General features: G+C 38.4%; 2 protein-coding genes across 2 annotated transcripts; one reads left to right on the top strand and one right to left on the bottom strand.

Moving 5' to 3' along the window:
• Nucleotides 1-1,996: 1,996 nt before the first annotated feature.
• On the bottom strand, nt 1,997-5,316 carry LOC109477443 (protein lin-37 homolog). The gene is made up of 9 exons (XM_019778719.1): nt 5,000-5,316; nt 4,307-4,379; nt 4,026-4,070; nt 3,774-3,815; nt 3,456-3,538; nt 3,080-3,261; nt 2,602-2,751; nt 2,311-2,384; nt 1,997-2,119 (listed from the first exon to the last, which is right to left on the bottom strand). The coding sequence occupies exons 1-9, from the start codon at nt 5,028-5,030 to the stop codon at nt 2,032-2,034; spliced, it is 768 nt and encodes a 255-aa protein (XP_019634278.1). The 5' UTR covers nt 5,031-5,316; the 3' UTR covers nt 1,997-2,031.
• A 55-nt stretch (nt 5,317-5,371) lies between these two features.
• Nucleotides 5,372-11,114, top strand: LOC109477444 (histone deacetylase 11-like). Its single transcript, XM_019778720.1, has 12 exons — nt 5,372-5,444; nt 6,120-6,271; nt 6,758-6,858; nt 7,128-7,244; nt 7,451-7,493; nt 7,762-7,838; nt 7,985-8,047; nt 8,639-8,735; nt 8,856-8,925; nt 9,167-9,275; nt 9,397-9,484; nt 9,824-11,114. Exons 1-12 carry the CDS (start codon nt 5,416-5,418, stop codon nt 9,928-9,930), a joined length of 1,053 nt encoding a protein of 350 aa, XP_019634279.1. The 5' UTR covers nt 5,372-5,415; the 3' UTR covers nt 9,931-11,114.
• The last annotated feature ends 142 nt before the right edge of the window (nt 11,115-11,256 follow it).

Genomic DNA, 11,256 nt, shown 5'->3' with positions numbered 1-11,256 from the left:
TGGTTTGTCACAGCATTCAAGTGACCATTAGAATCACTTTGTACAAGCATATTCAGACGTGACATATTCGGCTACATCAGCTAACTATAAATGCCACACATATTCAACATCCTATTTTCTGAAATAACCAACATACACAAGATATGCAAGGTGATATTTTCAATTCATTCAATGATATCATTTATATTCACACACTGTTAACAAAAGCATGCCATTCAATACAAAACTTCATGTTAATTAATAAACATGTGTTTTACAAAATATTGTAACAGCCACGTAAAGTCATATAAGAGTAAATCAATGGATACACTAATACAATGTATTTTTCAATCCCTCTTGTACTCCGTCTTACCTAATGTACTGGGCACAGTTCTCCTTCTACCATTGTCCAGACATTTCAAACACTGAAATTCAACTTGGCATTGTTTTCCACAGCCAACATATTTGAACTACCAATGTAATGGTTACACACATCCATAGGTCTCTGTGTTATTATCTGGTAAAACAGGATGGTTTGTGAGACAATTTCTGAAGGATATATGTAGCAATACGGACCAAATTTATGAAATGACATCAAAATATTCAAGATTACATTCTTTATCTACACAATTCAATTTTTCCATCTGGGTTCTAAAACGCTTTACAAACATTAAACCAGCAAATCAACTTTTTTTTTTACCACACAGCCATGCTATTTTTTCTCTGACAATGTTTTGGCTACCTACAAGGGTGTCATTGACACTGTTCTATGACCTTGTTCTGTTAAGTGATATAGTATGTTTCTTTGTAATTGGTACAAACATAGTAAATATACTCTTCACACAAAATCCTACTAGATTATCATAACCTGGAAGACTTGCCTGTAGCTCACAACACAAAGAAAACATGTTTTGTTATATGTACTTACACATACAACATCAAGTGCAGTGTTACTGTATCACTCTACAGACTCCTAAGTAATTTCATCAGGTTGGCGAATGATGACCGTCATCCAAATGTTGGCTCTTGTTAAACAAGTGGTTGTGAATTATGAACAGAATGTAGACATTACGTGTACCAGATTTCGATGGAGTCTTGTAGTCCAGATACTAGTAAACCACCTCATAGCTTTACATAGGGATCATCAAGGATGATAAGTAAAATGTACATTGGAGAAATAAGAGACTTGTTCTTCTATAGGCTACAACACAACATTGTGAGTTCCTGTACGGGTCAGTTTTGTGATAGCTCCCTGAGAAGTTGAGAACTATTAAGACCTCAACACTTGATTTGAATGTAACACTGCTACATATATGAATTTTTTATTACCTGTGTTTAGTGTGAATGCTGTATGAAGAACAGTGAACGTGGGATACAGTGTTACTACTGAGCTGTTAAAAATAGCAGTGTTCTAGTCAGCATCTGTCTTGTTGCTTATGATGGACAAAATTTTTTATCCATGTCTGTGAGAGACACAGACCCCCTAAAATCAAGGTGAAACTCTGAAATTTTTCACTACATAAGATGTCGTTGAACTAAGCTTCATCTACCAGCAAAATTTGCCACTCAAAATGCAGCACTCAAATGGACAAAATTTTTTATCCATGTCTGTGAGAGACACAGACCCCCTAAAATCAAGGTGAAACTCTGAAATTTTTCACTACATAAGATGTCGTTGAACTAAGCTTCATCTACCAGCAAAATTTGCCACTCAAAATGCAGCAAAATTTGCCACTCAAAGCCCCTGTTTGGAATGTATGTAATGTGGCACCATGTACCAGAATTCACTGCATAAAAAGTTAAGGATGAACTAGGCACTCAGTAGCTGTTAGACTAGAGAACCTTACCAGAAATATGGGCAACTATTCAAGAACCACTTGTGCAAGAGTATTAAAAAATACAAAACGTGGAAAAATATTGAAGCCGGAACAGTCAGAGTGGGTTTCACGAATAGGTGATTTACTAAGAATTTCTGAACTTAATGTGTACTTAGTACCTAGTAACACAGGGAGACACACAGACAAGCATTTGAACAATTATCTCCCCTCTCCTTCATCTGACTGTCCTGTCGTACATGTTTTTGAGTATGGTCATGCTTTCTGCATATCGTGCCTGGTTCAACCCTGATGTCTCCTTCCACCTAGGAAAAACAACAGGTCGTTACACATGCAACAAACATTGCAGGGCTCAAAATAATTTTTCTGCATACCCACACTGGTGCAGGTAACATCAAAATAAACTGGGGTGTGCCCCATAACTCAAGAAGTATGCCACACATTAATGACAGAACATGAAGTACAAGAGTCAGCAGTAAACCTTGAGAAGACTTACTTTTGTCTGACTTTTTTCCACCTCTGCAGATGATTGCTCAACAGAGTTTCTTGTATCGGCGCCTGTTCCTGATCCTACAAAGGAAACAATTGGACTCACAATATATTACTTCGAATTGAGACCATAACCCTGACCAAAAAAAACAGCCACAGCAGCAAAACAAATCTGGTTCCATATTTTTCACACAGGACTGTGCTCTAGTAACCCACCCAACAACCAAGCAAGTATTAGTAACCAAGCACGCACCCAACAAATGTTGGGGAAAACATAACACACTCATGGCATACTTACAGCATGGATGTTCAGCTCTTCATCAGGCTGTGGTACTGGTGAAGGCACTCTCCTGTCCTGCACCTCCCCGTCTGTAGTGGTTTCTTCCTGTCCAGGTGCAGGAGCGGGAAGGCTGTAGTATTCCTTGGGCTTGTCTGGATCTTCACCCTCCTAAAAATATATGAGAATGCAGCTTAAATCTAAGATAACTTATCCCCATACAGCTTACTATTGAAAACCAGAAGGCCCAAATTTGACCTTGACCTTTGTCCTTTTAAGACCTACCCACATACCAAATATCATCACCATCCATGAAGGCCTTCTTAAGTTATGTTGACTACAAATTTGCAGAACAAACACACACAAACAGGCATAAGTGACACACACAAACATACACAGACCAAAAACAATACCTCTGTTTTTCATGGAGGTAATAACAAAACTTCTAAAATCCCTGTCATTCATTCCTATGAATAGTGTAACTACAGGAAACATGTACCTCACTACTGGTGCCCGGTGTAGGCTCCGCTGGTAGAGGCTGAGGTGAGGAGTCCGGCTCTACCTTGACACGCCGGTGAGGCTGGTTCTGCATCCATGCCCGACAGATGGGATAGAGAGGGGTGCTCTCCTCAAACTGGGCCAGGTCCACACTACGATCAAACAGCTTCATGATGTATGTATCTGTGGAGGAAATACCAGGATAAAATAAATGGGTCTAACTCTCTAGAACAACACATCTCAAGCACTTGAAAAACATATCCCTGTACTCTGAAAGAAGTGTTATTTTCTACTAACTTGTTCTGCACATATCAGTCTTTTTCTGTACACTTAAGGACCATGCTTAAATTTTGAATAGGTAATAAATGCATCCTTACGTTGTGGGAAGTGTGCTGAGTCACTGTTTAGGTCTGAGGACAAATCCTTCTTTCTCCTCTTCCTGGAGGACTTCCCACCTCCCCTACAATGTGTGGCAAGAGACACCAGTGACTACATAAAACCCATGGCAAGTTTTGAAACATAATTTAGAGAAAGGCCTGGTTCATGTCATCAGGGCATACTGTGTATTTGACCTTCTTTCTGGAAACAGAGCAAATATGCTTACAGATTTAAGTTGTTGCTATAATTAGTATAGAAATAATCTGCATACATGACAGTAATAATGCAGTAGCACTAAAAGAATAAACAAGACTCACCCTCCTCTTTTGCCTGAGCTTCCAGCTGATGGAGATACCTCTCTGCACAGAACATATCATTACACAGTCACTAAATTTAATAAAATCATATTGTGCAAGGTTACAAAACTTACATTCATAATCATATAGATCATTGTGTCTTCTCAGTAAAGGCCACTGGTGTGGCCCTGTAGTCTATAAGAACTGGCAATGATATCATCCCAAATGACATGCTGTAAGTATGAGTCAGAAGGCAGGTTGAACCAGACTCACTTGTTTTCCCCAGAAGACTCATCTTTGTCTCCATCATCTCCAGCTCTGTGGGAAGAACAAATGTTTATTGTCATATTGGACTGGAGGAATGAAACTGGCATCCTATCTATACATACTTCTAAGTAACAATTGAAAGTAGTCATATTTTCTATAAAAAAATATTAAATTTTAACAAGCAGCCTTAGGCCCACTATGTCTTCCTTCCCTATTTTTTCACATACACATTTACATTGAGGCCACATTGGACAAGTGGTAGGCGTGCATTGTACCCCCCAACTTACCCATCCTCTCTCTGTTCCACCATGTGCTGTAGGATGCCGTCCAGCCGACTGCGTGCAGCCGTCACCTCCATGGCTGGAAAACGAAAAGGCCTGCATTAATGTTGTGCTTATAAAACTGCCACAAAACCACATGATGAATGCAACCATCTATGACTTCAACTCAAATTTACTGCCAATGCCATACATGTACATGGGACCTGGCCCTGCATTTTATAATAAGACTGCGTGGAGAATCATAATTTGCAGACCTTGCCTTCAGAACTGAGGTCAAAGATGGTACATGAATGTCAACTCAACTCAAAATAAAATCTAAATTCTAATCTGGGAACTCACAAGTATTCACTCTGACAGGTGCACAGTCAATAATTTATTAAATTATTAATATTATGAAATTCAATACCACATTTATTTCACAATATTGTGGATGCAGCACATGATAATGACCACTGGATACTGAGGCTTTTCGCCACTATCAGCTGAACTATGGACATCTTACTCCTTAGTACAGGGCTTGTGGTCAGAAGTTGTTTGTTATCATAAGACAAACACAAATTTCACCTAAAAATATACTGCATACTTTCCTACACTTTATTTGATACACACGCATTAAGATCATATGATTCCACACTTTAATAACGTTGTCAATTGAAAATTCACATATCTGCAGTGAAATTTTTTCTTATTTTTCCTTACCTGGCTTCTCAATTTTCACCTTGGCGGCCATGCCACCACAACGTACCCTCCCACACCACACACCACAGGGGACCAACACACAAGTCACCAACTCAAATTTTCCGCCAACGTAGGAGTTGAAATCCAACCGACCCAGCTCCCCTCCTTCCAAAGGAACAGATGTCCGGACAAAACCGTCCGCGGAGGGGCGTCAGTCTGGAGGAAAAATTACGAACGGATTGGTTTTAAGTCTGGAATTTGCAGGATATTTTCGGTGCGCTCTCGACTCGCCTCTTCCGACTTCGAAAGAGACGCCATTAGAGTACCAACACCCCGGATGTAACGCGCCCCTCTGATTGGTTACCGTCTGAAATCTCGCACAACTCACGTCCAGAAAGTTTGCGAGAAAAGACGAGAGTTCGACCAAAACAATCGTCATGGCGGCTGCTGCAGATGACAAAAAGAGGTGTGTACTTTACAACTTGTTTTCCTGTAATTCCCCACTTAGTCTTAGATTACTATTACCACAAACAGTGTCCATACGTCGACTAGAAACTCCTGATGTATTCTGCTATACCTTTATGACTTGACTCCCTCTCTCCTAACTTGTACCTGAGGAGAAAAAGGAAGCTTCTACGAGATGACATCTTTAGTATGATGTGTGTATAATATATATGTGGTGACATCATTATCACAAATATGATAAATGTTATAGTTAAATGGATAAGCGATATTTTGATGTTATAATTGATAGCATTGTCATTTTGTACTGTGTTAACTACCAAGGTGAAACGCCATATATATTGTAAGAAAGTGCTGAAGTAAAATATGTTCAACATCACCCATTCACTGCACTTTGAACTGGCAGCTAGCAAATAGAAAGTCATCAGTGGCCTGATTGTTTATTGATGTGTCTGTACATCTTTATGCCATTTTATAACAGCTTTATTTATAATAGGGCATTTCTACTCTTTTATTTATTTTGTTTTATACAATGTTAATTAAACTATAAGCAAGGACATCATATACAGAAATGTCCTTGCTATAACAAGTTAACACAACGTTATATTGTAATAGCAGAATATGGCATATGATGACATATGTTCAGACAACTCCAACAGTTTTTTCTGTTCTTTGGCAGCATTTCCCACAGTACCAGATTACATGAAGATATCCCCCCATCCAAGTGGCCCATCGTATACAGCTCCGACTACAATATTGGCTTCCTGGGCTTGGAAAAGCTGCATCCGTTTGACTCTGGTAAATGGGGAAAAGTCTTCAGGTATCTGAAAGGTAATTCAACCAAGGACATTTTATACTGGACTCAACACTGTATTCTGATGGTAAACAAAGCAGTGAACAGATCTGGATACAAAAGTTTAATATGTTTACCTTTGCCTTTGCATAGTTTCTTTGTAAAGATCAGTGACCTGGACCAGACATCTGTCACCATGGTAACTGGTGATGTAGCAGACGTCCATTGGATATTTAAAGTAGGAATTTGCAGGACAGAGTTGGAGAGGCTAGTCACCACATACATGAATGAGTCTGAGTGAGAATAAATAGAGCAGTAGTTTGTTAAGCTAGACCATGGTTAACATTATGCATTTGCTCTGAAAATGTTCTAGTTGATGCATTTGAAGTAGGTGTTGAAAGTAACCATGAAGTAACCATGAAGTAACCATGCATACATATAATAGCAATGGAGAATTTCATGTAACCAAGGTAGTGAAGGTCTTGAAGTAAATAACATTATTTTTACATTGTACTGTATTGCAGAGAGTGGCCTGCTGAAGGATGATGATGTAGTGACTCCTGTAGAGGCCACAGAGGAAGACCTACTAATGGTGCATAGCAGTGGTTACCTTAACAGTCTCAAGGTGAGTGTGTTAAAGTTATAGATGAGAATAGCTTGATGTTGCCAAGGGTTACTCAGCATCGTTGTATCTGTTCATCAATATTGAAAAGATGAGTTGCTTCATAGGCTGATCCATCTCTGTATCCAGTTTAGCTTAATAATGCAAAATGTACTTCTGATTTATAGAGGCTGCAGATTTTTGTATTGATTAGTAGGAACTGTTATAGAATACCTGTATGTGATGTCATAGGTAATATATTAAGAGGGTGACAATGTATTCTTCCTCTTCAGTGGAGTATGGTGGTAGCTGGCATCACAGAAGTGCCCCCTGTTGCTTTGCTGCCAAACTTCATTGTGCAAAGAAAACTGCTGAAACCACTGAGATTGCAGACAGGTGGAACAGTTATGGTGGGTATGTTATTGGAGAAAACTACAACTTGTGAAGAAGAGTCTAACTCTAAACGGTATTCAACATGTTGTGTGTATGGGAACAATCCAGTAGTATAACATTTCAGAAAGTATTTTAATGTACAAATGTAATCGTTAATTCAGTGTTAATGGTTAAAGTCAAGCTTTACACTTGGTTTTTCCCAACTTGTATTTTTGACTACCAGGCAGGAAAGCTAGCAACTGAGAGAGGTTGGGCTTTAAACATCGGTGAGTAAACTGTACTCATACATATAGTCATATAATTTTAATCCTCACTTGTTATGTATCTAGTGTTTGAAACTGACATATGTGTGTTCCACAAGAAAACAGTTACTCAAACAACTAAATAGATTTCATTCACTACTTTTTCTCAGCTAGTGACAAATGGAATTGATATATCTCTGTGTGAGTCTGTTTTTCTGTGTGTGTGTATGTTTGTGCATAACATGGTATGGCGTACTGTGATCTTGGAGGTTCATACAACCTCTATTTCCAGGTGGTGGGTTCCATCATTGCTCTGCAGAAAGGGGAGGAGGGTTCTGTGCATATGCAGACATCACACTTTCAATCAAGGTGAGAGCTTATTCTGTTCAGTATATTTAGTTTGGCAAACTGGTGTTCTCTCTGTTGTAAGACATAAGTTGACTATCCATCAGCTACTTTTCGCCATTTTTAATTGCTGTGTTTTCTAATCACTGTACTATCTTTGTCAAGCACAGTTTCTGTTTGAGAGAATAGAAGGCATCTCCAAGGCCATGATTGTAGACCTAGATGCCCATCAGGTAGGTTGGTGCAGTGAACGTTATCTTATTCTTATGGTTGAAAAGTTCAAACTCATTAATCAGCATTGTGCAAACAGGGAAACATTAGGAAGTGTTGTGCATGAACTGGGAAACATTATGCAGTAGTGTGGGAGGAAAGAGTTTTTATTTCTATTTATGAACAGGGACACATCAAGAACTAAATTTGTGTATGGGGAAACATTTAAGAAGTAGTTTAAGAAGTAGTGTGTCAATGGGGAAACATTTGCTAGTGTGAATCATGATAATACCAAGGGTTAAAGACTTAAGTGCAAGTAGTGAGAATTAAAAGGAGCTTAGGGGATGAACAGGCAGGCATGTAAAGTTAAGACCTATCAGCAGTTCATCATTCATTCTGAAGTAAATTCAAAGACCAAAGTGAAAAATAACCTTATCCTGGCTCCCAGGCCAAACCCATGGCGCTAGGTCACGAACCCAATGCACTAACTGCAGGGCTGTTGGATTACAGTTGGTTGCACTTGAATCCCACTGTTATATAACTTTTAATTCTTTGAGCTGTGCATAAATGTGTACAGTGTATATACTAACTTTATATCTTGCTTTTCATCTAAGGGTAACGGCCATGAAAGGGACTTCATCAATGACAGCAGAGTTTACATCATGGATGTGTACAACAGGTACATCTATCCACATGACAGCTATGCAAAAGGTAGGTTGGTGACATTCACTTACAATGTATCTGGAGGAGTTGTTACTATTTCAGAAATGTGTGTTGTGCCTTTGGGAAGATTTGAGTAACTGTTATGTGGATGCTCTCAATGTGTTTCAGGTGCAATCAGATGCAAGGTAGAGTTACAGGCCTACACAGAAGATGATCACTACCTCAGCCTTGTTAGGAAGTAAGTTATATGTTTACATATTAGCACCATTGTCCTGATCTTGTACCTCTATATTTTTGTCAAGAAACTACATAGCAACAAACTAGGACATGATTTAAGTTACCATAAATCATGAAGTCATTACGTAATCATGCCATTTAGGACATTTTTAGCTCATGAGTTTTCTCCATGCTTGCTCTCCATGATTGTCTTTTTACCTTCCCAGAATCAGTTGTCATGTGTGAAATGTTTGTTATCACAGAAACCTTGACAAAGCCTTGGAAGAGTTCAACCCAGACATCATAGTGTACAATGCAGGGACTGATGTCCTAGAGGGTGATCCACTGGGAGCTCTGTCTATATCACCTGAGGTATTCACTAGCTTTCAGTGTATTCACAAGTTGTCATTCTATTATTCATTCGAAATACCATTAACATTACACAATTAAGTTTTGTTTGGTCAACTTGAAGTATGAACTTGATGTTTTGCAGGGTATAATTCAGAGAGACCAGTTGGTGTTTGAGCTTGCCAGGGGAAAAGGCAGACCCAGGCAAATCCCTATCCTCATGGTTACCTCGGGTAAGTGTTCTGGTAACACAAACAATCATTATGTACAGGTACTAGCAGAGGTTTAGGATTATGCTTCAGTTTTTAGGTGCTTTTAGCAGGCTTTCTTTCTTGGACTGGTATCTTTTTTATGTCAGCCCAATTGGTGGCAAATGGTAACTGCCTGGCAAATGATTCTCCATTACATTATGTTATGTTATGTATCTCTATTTTTTTTTATTATTAGATTATAATACAGTAGATGGGACTACCAAAATATGGGAAATGCCTGTAACACAGCCCCAGAGTCTGCTCAATATCACAAACTACAGTCAGTTTTTCATTGCTCATTTGTGCTTCTCCTAACTACAGGTGGCTACCAGAAGCGTACAGCCCAGATCATCGCAGATTCCATCAAGAATCTGATAGCAAAAGGTCTGATCTCACACCAGGCTGCATCAGTGGAGACAGAGATCTGAGATCTGGATCTAACAGTTTGTGGAAAAAAATCTGCCTGATTATATCAGGCCTGTACAGTAAATGCTGTGTTCTGATCAAACAAAGGTCATGGCTGTTTCAATATGCAATTGTGGTTTTTGAAACCTGTACATGTATGCTTGTATTTTGTAAGGTCTTGACTGCTCTGTGTCTTCTTGAAAGGACATGTTGATGTTAAAAAAGTGATGTTTTGAGATTATAAGTGTAAATGGTAATAAAGATATATTTGTATTAGCACAGCTCTGCTTCATATACTAGCTGTGAAGTTGCCATCAAGTTGCCTTTAAGGCATTTTTATTTACATTGCAAAGGAGTATAGGCTTGATAACTATCATTCTGTAAATATGACTCATATATGTCATACATACTACTGTAATTGCACATAGTATGGCTGTCAAGATAGTTTACAGTATGCAATGTATATTGCTTGATACCTTACCTCAGAAGAAAGTACAAGACATTCAACACATGACATAAATAGTGTACAAAATGGTACTCATATGAATTGATAGTAATCTAGCAAATCTGTGTGTTTGTTTTGCTGATGTTCAGGTATTGTTATTTAATTTTCCAAATCATTTGTACATTGACTTTAATGGTTTGCCATTTTCATTTAAATGGTCTGGGCAATTTGCCACTGTCCATACTATGAAGGTATATACATCTAGCATTTTGGTGTCAAATTTACCTATGCAGCAGGAAAAGGGATATAGGACAAGACAATCTAAAGAAGAATGTTAGAATTATTTACATACAGTATGTATGTCATCGCTACAGTTGTGTTGAAGAGCTATGTGTGCCTTCATTCTACATGCTGCCATTCCATAATTTTGCCTCTTCAATTATTCCTGTCCTTTGTGACAGTAACTAGGGTATTTCTGACTAAGATTTTATTATTACAAGTTGTTTGGTGTAGTTTTTTCTTCCATAGCCTTTAACACCTGATTATTCAATGACTTGGCTCCCTTGCAAAATTGTGTTGCCTTTTATGTATCTTCACCTCAGGCAGATGTATCTATGAATAACTTTCAATTAATTCCACAAAGGGCTTCACTGTAATATATGTTCTATTAATGTGGTTTAAATTTTTGGGAAAAAGCAACAGTCTCTGCTCTTGTTGTATACCATAAGATCTGTTATGCAAGATTAAACTCTGTGGTGCATTCAGTGCAGTCTGAATGTTTCTTACATTGTTAAGTGTGCTGTGTTGTATATGGTTCAACAGACATTCCAGAATCAGTGCTATGGGCTGTATTTTTGTTTTTCCCTTTATAAATTTATTTGTAAATAACTGCATGCAAATAAGT

This window comes from Branchiostoma belcheri, unplaced genomic scaffold (genome assembly GCF_001625305.1).
Source record: "Branchiostoma belcheri isolate BF01 breed outbred unplaced genomic scaffold, Haploidv18h27 scaffold4, whole genome shotgun sequence".
NCBI lineage: Eukaryota > Metazoa > Chordata > Leptocardii > Amphioxiformes > Branchiostomatidae > Branchiostoma > Branchiostoma belcheri.
This window is presented reverse-complemented; position numbering and strand designations above follow the sequence as displayed.

Bases quoted from the DNA above. Each gene is read 5' to 3' on its own strand.
- LOC109477443 (XM_019778719.1), bottom strand. From the start codon at position 5,030: ATGGCCGCCAAGGTGAAAATTGAGAAGCCAG. The intron at 3,262-3,455 runs GTAAGGATGCAT...TTTCCTCCACAG, and splicing joins CTCAGCACACTTCCCACAAC to ATACATACATCATGAAGCTG. The intron at 2,385-2,601 runs GTAAGTATGCCA...TTTCCTTTGTAG, and splicing joins AAGAGCTGAACATCCATGCT to GATCAGGAACAGGCGCCGAT.
- LOC109477444 (XM_019778720.1), top strand. From the start codon at position 5,416: ATGGCGGCTGCTGCAGATGACAAAAAGAG. The intron at 7,494-7,761 runs GTGAGTAAACTG...CTCTATTTCCAG, and splicing joins AGGTTGGGCTTTAAACATCG to GTGGTGGGTTCCATCATTGC. The intron at 8,048-8,638 runs GTAGGTTGGTGC...TTTTCATCTAAG, and splicing joins TAGACCTAGATGCCCATCAG to GGTAACGGCCATGAAAGGGA.